This window comes from Populus euphratica, unplaced genomic scaffold (assembly GCF_000495115.2).
Source record: "Populus euphratica unplaced genomic scaffold, PopEup_1.0 scaffold48.1, whole genome shotgun sequence".
NCBI lineage: Eukaryota > Viridiplantae > Streptophyta > Magnoliopsida > Malpighiales > Salicaceae > Populus > Populus euphratica.
Genome location: NW_011499879.1, coordinates 352,972 through 367,008, shown reverse-complemented (window position 1 = coordinate 367,008; position 14,037 = coordinate 352,972). Strand labels below are relative to the sequence as shown.

General features: G+C 28.6%; 1 protein-coding gene across 1 annotated transcript; it reads left to right on the top strand.

Annotated features, from left to right (window-relative positions):
• The first annotated feature begins 3,391 nt into the window (after positions 1-3,391).
• LOC105128963 (copper chaperone for superoxide dismutase, chloroplastic/cytosolic-like) lies at positions 3,392-6,196 on the top strand. Its single transcript, XM_011030822.1, has 6 exons — positions 3,392-3,774; positions 3,865-3,891; positions 4,039-4,111; positions 4,226-4,360; positions 5,120-5,343; positions 5,602-6,196. Exons 1-6 carry the CDS (start codon positions 3,526-3,528, stop codon positions 5,863-5,865), a joined length of 972 nt encoding a protein of 323 aa, XP_011029124.1. The 5' UTR covers positions 3,392-3,525; the 3' UTR covers positions 5,866-6,196.
• Positions 6,197-14,037: the final 7,841 nt, after the last annotated feature.

Sequence of the window (14,037 nt, the reverse complement as noted above, 5' to 3'; positions counted from 1 at the left end):
CAAACACCTTTGCTACTTAAATCTAATCAACTATTGTGGTGATACAGCCTTTATCAGTGTCACGCATATGCTTTCATTTCCTAATTGGAGGGGCCAATGGGCAAGGGAACTTCTGAATTCGTAGGATGCCTGATCGCATATTGTCCTATAAAATGAATTTCTTTTTTTATTTCTTTTTCCTGTGAATCAGCCAAATAAAATTAACTGACACCATTGAGAAAGCAATTTGGTGGTCTAAGATGTGTCGATGTTAGAAAATGAGATCTAGCATTCTGTCGGAGATGGATGTATTCTATTTTTTCTTTCAGGGTAATATCAAGGACACGCAGTTATTATAGCAGATGCTTATGTTGAAAATCTTGTTTTAAAACCATGGTTAATTGATATGTTTCACCGATCATAAATTTTATTTTCACCCATAGAATATTTCGTAGGCAATTAAGTTATATTTTTGTTGGTTTATAAATCACCAATGAATTTCTTGGTAAAAAGATATTGTTGATGAGCTTCTCATCGGGTATGTCATGTTTGTCGGTAATTCAATTAATAAAATTACTTAACAATAGAAAGATCAATAAAATATTCATTTCAAAAAAAAAGAATTGACAACCATTTTTATGTTAGTTGATCCATTGATAAATAATACTTATGAATCAACAATGAAATATCCATTAATAATGAATTGTGTATTATCAACGGTTTTATTAATAGAATCATTGATATTAATATTTTATTAGTATATGAGTGAATCAATATTAAAATAGATCATAACTCTCTATAATTATATGAGGAAAATGGGTTTACATTACCAACATAATTTTTATATTTATTGGTGATTTCTTCAATAATTCAGTAGTTTTTTCAATATATCTTATTTGGATCAAACAATTTAATATTAAAAAAGTAAATTAAATTGAAAAAAAATCTATATTATTAATTTAATTATAAAATCAATTACAAGTGTCTTTATATATTAGAAAGAAGATGGAGGTGTAAATTAAAGTGGAAAAACAAATCTTCTAAAAATCCATAAACGAAAGATAATGAGTTGACAGTATATCATCATCTACTCTTATTGCTTCCTACTTCTTTCTTTGTACTGCACCTTGAGTTCAATTCTTAGATCGGCAATCACAGAAGCAATTTGTTCTTGAACCAACTTATAAACAACTGCTAATAATTGACTTGTACAAGATTATAAGTGCTTGCAGTTGAGACACTATAACCTGCCCTCGTATCTAAATTTATAATTATAAAGATATTGTAAACCTAATTTTTATAGAGTTCAACTATTGTTCTCGCCTCCAATCATAACTCTGTATCATATTTCAAATGGGTTGAAGGGTTTTCTCTTTATTTGGCATGCATGCTGACATTATATGTTTTTTACATAAAAAAAAGTAAAAGATATTAATAAAAAAATATTTGTTCAAAAAAATATTCAAAAAGTTCTAAAATTTACTTCCAGCAAACACCCTGGCTTCGCCAATATGCTTGCTAATGAAACCCAAGTTTCATTGTTTCTATTTGAGGACTCATTGTGTGATCGTCTTCTAAAATTCTCTAACGTCAAGAACTCTAGATATATTTTCCAACTCATGAACAACTGTTAATGGTTGACTTGTGTAAGATTACAGGTGTTTATAGTTGAGACACCACACCACAACCTGCCCTTATATCTAAGTTTATAATTATAAAGATATTGTAAATCTAATTTTTATAGGATTCAACCATTGTTCTTGCCTTTAACCATAACTTTGGATTATATTTCAAATGGGTTGAAGGGTTTTATTCGTATTTGGCATGCATGTTGACATTATATATTTCTTATATAAAAAACAAGTAAAACATGTCGATAAAAAAATATTTATTCAAAAAAATATTCAAAAAAATTTAAAATTTACTTAAAACAAACACCCTGGTTCCACCAATATACTTGCTAATGAAACTTGAATCTCATTGTTTCTATTTAAGGATTCATTTTATTCATTTTATGATTGTCTTCTAAAATTCTTTAATGTCAAAAATTCTAAATATATTTTTCCATTACTCTTAATAATACAGGGAGATCTAAAATTCTTTTACATCTCAATGTCATCTGGCTTGATTTTTTTCTTGGTATAGATATGTGCATTATATAGAAACCACGTAATTTAATTCAAAAATTCAATAAAAAAAGAAATATAATATAAAAAAATCACATCCTCTCTCTCTCTCTCTCTATATATATATATATATATATATATATATATTCTTCACACGTTTAAGTCCAGCACAAGCTCGGTTAAGCCAATGTAGCAACTTACTGGTTAATCAATTTTAATATAAACAGCCTTGTTAGTAGACAATATAGCACTTTGGATGACCCATCTTTTGAGTTATATTCCATTTTATATTATGATCTTGTTGGGTTGATGTCTCGTATAATTTAGTTATTGTAATTTAAGCCCTATTTAAAAAAAAAAATAGAATACACAACATCAATACAAGATTATAGTTCATGGTATTTTTTTTTTTTTCATTTTTCTCTGGTTAATTCTCTCCTTTGTTTTATTATAGCACGAGAGCATTTTGCATGACTGCATTTATGACTACAAAAAATCAATCACCTTCATAAACTATGCTCGAGTAAAAAAGTGTAACATTAATTAGATCTTGCCCGAAAAATGGGTTTTATGGCATTTTTTTTTTACTTCTAAACTATTAAGGTGTGTATACATATAATAATTTTGTTAATTTTATTCTTAAATTATTTTATTTTGAATTTTTTTTATGTAACCGCTATTATTGACAAAAACTCCTTAAAAAAAATCAAATTTTGATATTTTGAACCAAAAATGTCACATATATTAATAGAATTTTTTAAACATTAAAGAATTATAAAACTGCTATAAAAAATAGAAAAATAATTTAAAATGATCGAGAATTTTGTTAGGAATCCTTAAAAAATCATATAAATTTATCTACTTAGTTTTAGTATAGTTTTAATATATTTAATGATCAAAATATATTTAATGATAAAACATGTAACATCAAACTAAGCTTAAAATATGTTACTTTTAAGCACCATACATGCAAAAATTTTAAATATTACACTAAAATTATCTATATAAATTCACACGGCCTCTATAAAGACAAAAAATGAGATAATTCCAGCTTATTTTTTCATAATTTATTGAGTTTTTATTGTTTAGAAAATAAAAAATAAAACTTCCACCTTCAAATAATTCCAAAATTAATTGTGAAGATGTATTCAATTTTTATTAGTACATATCACAAAAAAATAGTTTAAAAAATAGAATTTAAATTAACGGAAAAACCAAAAAAAAATCTACAAAAGAAATTTTGGTTCAGTAGTTCAGTCTTCTTTTTTCTTTTTGTTTTTTTCTCATTTGGGTTGCAACATGTCAAAATTTATTCTACTGAATTTGTTAGAGAGAGAGAGAGAGAGTTTCAAGCTAAAATCTAGACACGGAGAGACACCAGTCACCACCAATATCAGAGAATAAAAAACCCCCAAATAAAATGGCTTTTCTCAGGTCTGTAACAAACACAACAAAGGTTGCCATACCTGCCTCTGCTTTACCTGATGCCTCTGCTCTCTCATCTATATCTACTTCTTCTCCATACCCCAAAACCCGAAACCTCTCTTTTCTCTCCCAACCATCTTCTTTTCTCTCCTCAACTGCCTCTGGCCTTGTAAAGAATTTGACTCAGCCTCCTTCTGCCCTTAACATGGAAACAACTGCATCGAATCACATGTCCGCCTCACAGGTTCAAATTTATCATCTACCCATTTCTTTTTGTATCACAATCTTTCATATTGAGGCTTAAAGTTTGAATCTTTAATCTTTTTTTTTTCAGGATAATGTAATCCTGCCTGAGTTATTTGTAAGTTAAAAACTTTTCATTTTTTCCCGTTTCTTCTTTGACTTTTTATTTGATAGTTTTTTTCATTTGGGTGTTTATTTGATTGTTCATTGTTTTTTTTTGTTGACCTCTGTTGATTGAAATTTGTGAGCTTGTTTTGATAAACAGACAGAATTTATGGTGGATATGAAGTGTGAGGGCTGTGTTAATTCAGTAAAGAACAAGTTACAAAGTGTTAATGGTATGTTGTGACTCCAATTTTTAAATACACAATCATTGACTAGTATGAAATGGAGTTTTTCTTGTTCTTCTTATAGTGTTGTGTTTTGTTTTCCATTGTGGGAAAAACAATTAGGAGTGAAGAATGTGGAGGTTGATTTGGCGAATCAAGTGGTGAGAATCCTCGGGTCGTCTCCAGTGAATACTATGACTGAAGCTTTAGAGCAGACAGGTCGAAATGCTAGATTAATTGGCCAAGGGATCCCTGAAGGTTGGTTAACTGAATTGTCAGTTCTTTTGTATGCAACTTTGATATTGACACGACTAAAAGATTGATTCCTTATTTTTTTTATATGCAACTTTAATATTCACATACCATCGCATGCAACTTTGATATCCCCTTCCGTATTTTTTTCATATGCAACTTTAATATTCACATACCATCTCAAGCGATGTGCTTTTCTGAAGTGCCTAAACTGCATGGAGAGTATAGTGCACTTTATATTTTTTTCGAACCTGATTTCCGAGCATGAGGGTCGTTTTCCATGGCATATAGTAGCCTCTTTTATTTGCTGGAAGTAGTTTTCTTTCGACAAATGGTTTTCATGTAAAGTTGATTATTTTCTATGTTTGGTAGTGTCATAAAAATGAGTTAGTTATGCTATGAAAACTTATTTATTAATTTTTTTAATAAAAAAAGTTTATTAAAAGAATGGAGATCAGATTAGACTAATGAAAAGTTGAATCAAGATGAAATTATAAAAAAAAAATTATTATTTTATAAATTATTTCAAATAAACTAAATAGTAATTAAAAGAATAAGACGAAACCAGATCTTTGATTGTGAGCCATTATCTTATTAAGACAATCTTGGCAACCATAGCTGTTTTGTTTAGTTCATCAATGTAATCCTCTTTCATTTTTTGTGGCCTTTGTAAACACCCCACCCCCCTAGCCCGTTGCAGCATGGTGTCATATCAAAATGTAATTTCAGTTTCTCAAGTAACTTACCTCATGCTCTGCATTTCAGACTTTTTAGTGTCTGCTGCTGTTGCTGAATTCAAAGGTCCAGATATTTTTGGTGTTGTTCGCTTTGCCCAGGTGAATATGGATCTAGCTAGGATTGAAGCCAACTTTACTGGATTGTCACTTGGTAAACACGGCTGGTCTATCAATGAGTTTGGGGATCTAACAGAAGGAGCAGCAAGCACTGGGAAAGTGTTTAATCCAACAAATCAAGGAAATGAACTAGAGGTTTGCGTCAGCACATGCCTTCTCTGAATATCTTCATGCAATTATCTCTCATGCCACAAATATTCAAGTGGCAAATCAATACAATGGTACTAAGACCAGGGATGTGAACATAATTTAGCTTGTTTTGAAGCCAGGGATTTGTGATTTGAACTTCATTTAGCTTATTTTGATTTTCGCTTATCATATTGAGTACTTTTGCTTGATTATATTTGAAGTGATGTAGTAATAGCATTTTCTAACTGAGTTTCTTTTTGATAGCCTCTTGGCGACCTGGGAACATTAGATGTCGATGAGAAAGGAGATGCCTTCTTCTCGGGCACCATACAGAAGCTAAGAATTGCAGATCTGATTGGGAGATCACTAGTAGTATATGGAACTGAAGATAAATCAGATAAAGGTCTAACAGCAGCAGTAATTGCTAGAAGTGCAGGAGTTGGTGAGAATTACAAAAAGATTTGTACATGTGATGGGACGACCATATGGGAATCCAGTAATAACGATTTTGTTGCCGGTAAGGTTTGACATTCAAGTATTCTAGTAAACCCCGCACAAGTATCTCTGTGTTTGTTTTACTCTGTTCACTGTATATGAGCACAGACCTTTGCTGTGTAACCGTTTTGGTTATGGAATAAGATGCTATACATTGAGCCAGGACAGCGACTCCCAGCTCTATGTTAGGGCTTGGGTTTAGAACTTTGCAATTTGTTCGCTCCCCTAGTTGTCATTGGTGATGGACTCGTCTAATGTAGTAGTCAGTAGTGGCTGTAATATTGGATTGGTATTAATGACCATGGGCTTCATGTTGCGGTTCAGAAACTACCCTGACCGCGAGAAGCTGAAATCTTTTGATGTAGCTTGAGCACCTCTTTACATGCGCTGCCATTGTACAAGGTTTATTCAGGTTTTAAATTCTGGGAAGGTTCCTTGTCTGTGTCTCTGTTAAGTAAATGGACGCGACCATGAAAACTGATTTTGCCAAGCCCGTTGGCAATGCCAATGTTTGTGAATTCTATCAAAAAAATCATCAATGCCTTTAAACATGGAACGAATTTTGAGCACCCACAAAAGCCAATCCAAGGCAGGAATTTCGAGACAGATTCCCGCGATCTAAATGATGTGTTCATGAGACCTTGAATGTTGTATTCATGAGACCGCGTTTCCATCAGTTAACCAAGAGCTGCAAAACAAAAAAGGTCAGTTTGGAAGAGGCCTTGAATACGAAGCAGCTGATCGGGTCGTCAGAGGCACCATTCCGCTTCCTCCAGCCATCTCATAGAGAACGACGGCCGTTAAGTGCCTCTTAGGAATTGGCTGCTGTTTCCATATAGGGAACTTTTGGTTCGGAAACTTCGGTGCAACGCTTTCTCCCAAACGGAGCATCAAATCTTGGCATCTGCTGTCGTTCGCCAGAGTTCCCTGTATGGAACTACGCGACCCTTGATTAGCTCGCCATGTTCGAGAGCGCCAGTCTCTTTTCCTTGCAGCAGCGTGATAATTTGTTTATCAACGCATCGTCCCCACCAAAGGAAAAGCAAGCAAGTCGTTTGAATGGTACTGGGCTAAAAACAGAGTAAATGAATGGCATCCTTGTCAAGATAAGATATGATCGTTAAGCAACTTAAAGGCCGAATAAAATTTCAAAAGCATATGCTTTGACAGCTTGCAAGACTCGCAAACGTAGAAATTGAATTCGTTAAAAGATACAAATGCAACGATATCCAACAATTGCACTGATCATTCGAAAGACAAAAGGGCACAGAAGGGCCATAATGGAAAAGAAATATTTAGACCTGCATTATTCTAAAATGAAAGTTCCAGTTCCTTTCTTGTGGACACACAATAACTCCCAATCTCAATCAATCTTGATCTGATACCTTCTTCTAATGTCACAACATAAAATGTTGGTAAATTTGTTAAAACATGGGTAATGGGTACATTTGAAACCAAATTAAAAGTGGAGTCAACTTATTTTTGAAGTTCAAATTTTATTAAAATTTAATTTTTAACATAAACTTTTTATTATGAAATATTAACGTGATTTAAATAAATTTTAGATGAATTAAAAATTGATCTAAATAAGTTTTTAGTGGCATGTTTTAATGAAACTTAAAACCTCCCACGTAGAAAATGAACAAAACTTTCTTAGTATTTATAAGGTAATGAGTTACAAAGTTAAAATTGAAACTAAGATTCACTTAAAACTTTTAGAGAAAAGAGATTTTAAGCAAAGTGGACTTTGATCTTTAACCTATACATATGCGTGCATTGACTCAGGCTTCAGGCCTAGATTTATTATAAAATAATATTTTAAGCAATAAAAGTTTTTTTTTCCAATTGAAATTTGGTTTAGGAGTGGTCTGTTAAGAATTACTTTTTTTAGTCATTGTTTTGTCTATTACAACTTATGAATATTAACACTTTCTTCTGAAAGTCTTTACTGTAAATTCAGACAATTTTTTTTAGCTCAATTCTTCCAGCCATTTTTTTTATCTAGTTCAACCCATGAATGTTAATAGTTTTTTCTAGAAATATTTTCTACAAATCTAGATAATTTGTTTAGCTCAAAAACTCAAATTTAGAATAGCTATGTTAATTCTTTAACCTTTTAGCTTTCAACCCATTAATTCTTTAAAATTTTAACTTTCAAAATCCACTTAAAAAAAAAAAGGTTAAAGGAAGAGTTTCCTACAAGTTTTTTTTCTCTAGGTTTTTTCATACCCACAATCAAAATTGAGATCTGATCCCAAAAAGCCTAAAAAGATTTGTTAGGAGTATAACATAATGAAAACCTACCTCAATAAACCAACAATATTGGAAAGAAGTAAAATAACACCACAAAACTAATTAATCTTCGATAAGTCAGATTTAGTTCATTCAAACTGAAAAATACAAGAATCATTCTCACATGTTAAAACTAAAAATTTAAAAAGTAATGTTCATCAATAGTTGTAGAAATTCTAGTTACACGTGTTTAAATAGTTCTAGAAAAAACCCTAATGGATCTATCCTAGTAGATTCAACTAACCTACATACAAAACTTATCCAAAAACCCTAAGCTGAAAAGCCCATGGCCTGATCCAAATAAGCTTTGGATCCTAACCGAAAAATAAAGTATTAATTAAATTCAAACATGAAAGAAAATAATAAAAATAATTATCTATCATTAAATACCTTTAGCCCTCCTTTCCTTGTGTAACTAGGATGAATAAAGAATCCTTATAAGAAAATGATTAACATTAATGAATCTTTGTCACACTTGGAGATTATATTACAGCTCATTAAAGATCCTTATAAAACAAAAAAAAATTTCCAAATAAGTTTTCACATCCTTGTAGGAAAATACTCCTTATCAAATAGGAAATCCACAAGTCAAAGGAAAATAAATAACAAAATTTATAGAGTCTATTCTGACCTATATCACAAGTCTTTCCCAAACTTTAATTCATCTCAAAATTTATCCCAACATAGACCAATATCCCTGGGATCTTTAAGTCAAGTTTCAGCTCCATCCAATTGTTGAATTTTCAGTTATGCTCAAAAGTGTAAAACTAGACAATAAAAAATTTTATGATAAAATTTGAATCTAACCATACTTGGATCGTATTAAATGATATGTGTGAAGTTTATGTAGAATCAAAATTCAAAAAGATCTTTTTAAAAATAATTAATAGAAGTATTAAAGCTATATATTTAATTCAATATGATACTGACAATTTAAGAATTATACAAACTATAATTAAGTAAAAATATTATATTATTTTTATAGATGATTATACAAGGTATTATTATACTTATTTGTTAAGAAGCAAAGACGAGACTCTTAAAATTTTTAAACATCACAAGTATGCAGTTAAAAATCAACTTAATAAAAAGATAAAGACAATAAAAAGTGACATAAGTTGAGAATATGAAAGCATATTTTGATGAATTTTGATCTCAAAATTATATTTTCCATTAAACAACTTGTCTTTATTTACCATAATAAAATGAAATTGCTAATATAAAAATATAATTCTAAAATAAATAATGAATGCCATGTTTGAAAGTTACGAGAACCTTAAAATTTGAGGAGGAGGCAATTTTCTACTACAAATTATATTCTTAACAAAAAAGCTCATAAAAAGTTGGAAAAGATACCATATAAATTATGGAAAAAAGAATAATCTTCCTTTAAATACCTTAAAGTATGGGATAGCGTTGAAAAAATAGCATACATATTTTTAAAAAACTCAATATAAGCCTAAAATTATGGATCATGTATTTATTAGATATGCTTACAATAGTAGTGTATATTAGTTTCTTGTACACAAAGTCAAGTATTGAGTATATTCATCCCAATATAATAATGATAGAAAAGAATGATGCATTCTTTGTTATGTAGATGGAAGCTATAAGAAAAACAACAACACATAAAACACAGAAGATTTGATGAGCAAAAAAGATTATAGATATAAAATCTAAATTCATAATTGTATTCTCTAAAAAAAGTAAAAATAATATGGTTGTTCTCTTTAGAGGTTTACAAGACTTTTAAATAGGCTAAAAAGAATCTATCTCTAGTATGAAGTATTCAAAAATTGAAAACATAAGGAAAATAAAAAAAAAATCTAAAAAAAATATTAAATAAAAAATCTAGGAAAAGTTAAAAAATTGGCCCAGACACAATGATTCAATAAACAATGAAGATTATTCTAGTTGAACCTCTTACTAGAGTTATTTTTTAAGATGCTAACCTAATTTGGCATGACAAGACCTTTTTTTGAACCTAAACTTAACCTATTGATCCATTAAATAATCTGTTAACTTATCCATATAATTTATCTAGGTCAGATCTCTATTTAGTTGTGTCAAATCCTCACTCGAATGTTGATAACCTTTAATTTCTACTAGTACAACTACATCGCTTTGCAGAGATGTTATGTTTTAAGAAAGCACAAAAAGTTCATTCATTTGAAACTACTCCAAGGTAATGTCTTACTTTGAAGCTTCTTATTGAAAGGAGATAATAAATAGTAAGATTGAGTTCATCAAGTAAAATTATAACTACCAATTATATACTTAATAAAGTACTCTATAAAAATTTAGAAAAAAAACTTATCTAAGTTATGGAAAGAAAAAAATATTTCTGTAAATGCATCAAAATATGAGTGTCTTGTGAAAGTGACAATACTTTATCCTACAAAGGTCAAAATAAGGCCTAAAACTATGAATCACGTATTCATTGGATATGCTTATAATAATAGTGCATATGAATTTCTCATATTCAAGTCAAGTAGTGAAAATGTTCATCCTAATACAATAAAAGAAGCAAGGAATGCAATATTTTTAGAAAAAAAATTTTTTTTTTAAGAAAGCTTAAGAAATTCATTCACTTAAAGAACAAATTAAGCAAGATTAAGTTGTCATTATCAAATTATGAACAAAAGATCTGTAGTAAACAATGAAATCTAGTCGAGAAGAAGTAAGAGTGAGAAGATGATAAAAACATTCGGTCTTGATTTTCTAACTTGTTAGAAAATGAGTCTTGAAGCTACTCCGAGAAAATGTTCTGCTTTGAAATTTTCTATTGAAAGGAGATAATAAATAATGAGATTGAGTTTATCATGCAAAATCATACATGAGAACTAGTAAATCTTTCTCTTAGAAGTATGTTATCAAAATATGAATGGATTTTTAAGTAGAAGATGGAAGTTGATAAAATATTTGGCAAGATTTGTTGTTAAATAATTCAAACAACAAGAAAATATAAACTATTTTAATATGTACTCACTTGTGTCAATAATAACTTTTATATGGATAGTAATAGTTATCTCATATATTAACAAGCTCTAAATACATTAAATGAATATGAAAATAGTCTTCCTAAATGATGACCTTCACGAAAAAGTTTACATCGAACAACTTTAGGAGTTTGTCATTAAAAAAGAAAGAAATTAAAGTTATTATATAGTTTGAAATAAGCTTCTAAATAATGACATAAAAAGTGTGATGATGTTATGCTATCAAATGAGTTTAAATCAACAAGGTTGACAAATGTTTTTATGTAAAAATAAATAAATAAATAAAGTTAAGTTATTATATATCTCTATGCAGATGAAAAGTTAATTTTGGGTTAATTTTGAATAAAAATAAATGTATGATCAAATTTACTAAGAAATTATTAATTAATAAGTTTGACGTGAAAAAGTTGGGTTTTGTAAATGTCATAGTATTATCTTAATTAATATAAAAGATTAGATAATTCAAGATATTATATTTGCTAATTAGCTGGTCAAATTTGATAAATATTTACTAGAAAAGATTCAAAATAAAAAGGTATCTTTGATATAACGATCTGCTAATTCACTTCCCGTTTATGAATATTTAAATGTCCAGAGAAAGATTATTGAGTATATAAAAATTTAAATTTAAAAAAAATAAAAATTTGAATTTCCTCGTGAAGATTATTAAGTGCATTTTCTATAATAGTTTTAAACACTACTCTTCAAAAAAAAATAAAGAAAGATTTCATAACAAGATCAATAAATACTTTTACATTTTTACACAAATATTCCAATCTATAGAGATCTTGAATGAAGTTTGAAGGTTTCTTAAGAAAATCTAAAAGTTTTATTGCTGTGTTGAAAGTATTCTCAGAAAAATATCTATTTATATATATATTATTGAAAATTAAAAAAATATATATTTCATAATTATTACTATTGCTTATAGTTTCTGAACGCGAATGGATCTATACATATCCTTTGGCCACCCGTGAGACAAATTAGAATAAAGCTCAAGCTCCAGCAGGATCTCAAAATATCGAAAAGGTTTATAAATATATAATCTTAGCAGTAAGTAGAGTCTATAATCTTAGCAGTAAGTAGAGTATTTTGAGAGTATAATTGTGGTTATTTTTTAAAGTATTTTTTATTTAAAAATATATTAAAATAATATTTTTTTAATTTTTTAAAATTATTTTTAATATCATATCAAAATATTACAACTTATGAATGTTAACACTTTTTTCTGAAATTATTTACTACAAATTTAGACAATTTTTTTCAGCTCAATTCTTCTAGCTATTTTTTTTATCTAGTTCAACCCATGAATGTTAATAGTTTTTTCTAGAAATATTTTCTACAAATCTAGATAATTTGTTTAGCTCAAAAACTCAAATTTAGAATAGCTATGTTAATTCTTTAACCTTTTAGCTTTCAACCCATTAATTCTTTAACATTTTAACTTTTAAAATCCACTTTAAAAAAAAAGGTTAAAGGAAAAGTTTCATATAAGTTTTTTTTTCTCTAGATTTTTTTATACCCATAATCAAAATTGAGATCTGATCCCGGAAAGGCTAAAAAGATCTGATAGGAGTATAACACAATGAAAACCTACCCCGAGAAACCAACAATATTGGAATGAAGTACAATAATACCACAAAGCTAATTAATCTTCGATAAGTCAGATTTAGTTTATTTAAGAACTGAAAAATACAAGAATTATTCTCACACGTTAAAACTAAAAATTTTGAAAGTAATGTTCATCAATAGTTGTAGAAATTCTAGTTACACATGTTTAAATAGTTCTAGAAAAAACCCTAATGGATCTATCCTAGTATGTTCAACTAACCTACATACAAAACTTATCCAAAAACCCTAAGCTGAAAAGCCCATGGCCTGATCCAAATAAGCTTTGGATCCTATGAATCTTTGGATCCTAACCGAAAAATAAAGTATTAATTAAATTCAAACATGAAAGAAAATAATAAAAATAATTATCTATCATTAAATACCTTTAGCCCTCCTTTCCTTGTGTAACTAGGATGAATAAAGAATCCTTATAAGAAAAGGATTAACATTGATGAATCTTTGTCACATATAGAGATTATATTACAACTCACTAAAGATCCTTGCAAAACTAGAAAAATTTTAAAATAAGTTTTCACATCCTTGTAGGAAAATACTCTTTATCAAATAGGAAATCCACAAGTTTAAAGAAAGTAAATAACAAAATTTGTAAAGTTTATGCTGACCTTTATCACAAGTCTTTCCCAAACTTCAATTCATCTAAAAGTTTATCCCAACATAGACCAATACCTTTGGGATCTTCAAGTCAAGTTTCAGCTCCATCCAATTATTGAATTTTCAGTTATGCTCAAAAGTGTAAAACTAGACAATAAAAAATTTTATGATAAAATTTGAATCTAACCATACTTGGATCGTATTAAATGATATGTGTGAAGTTTATGTAGAATCAAAATTCAAAAAGATCTTTTTAAAAATAATTAATAGAAGTATTAAAGCTATATATTTAATTCAATATGATACTGACAATTTAAGAATTATACAAACTATAATTAAGTAAAAATATTATATTATTTTTATAGATGATTATACAAGGTATTATTATACTTATTTGTTAAGAAGCAAAGATGAGACTCTTGAAATTTTTAAACATCACAAGTATGAAGTTAAAAATCAACTTAATAAAAAGATAAAGATAATAAAAAGTGATATAAGTTGAGAATATGAGGCATATTTTGATGAATTTTGATATCAAAATGATATTATTCATTAAAAAATGTGTCTTTATTTACCATAATGATTAGTACTTAAAAGTGCATTTTTATCATGGTTTTATATCATCATTTTACACTTGAAGTATCAATAACTCCTTAACTAAAACATGTTTTATAATAATGTATTTAATAAT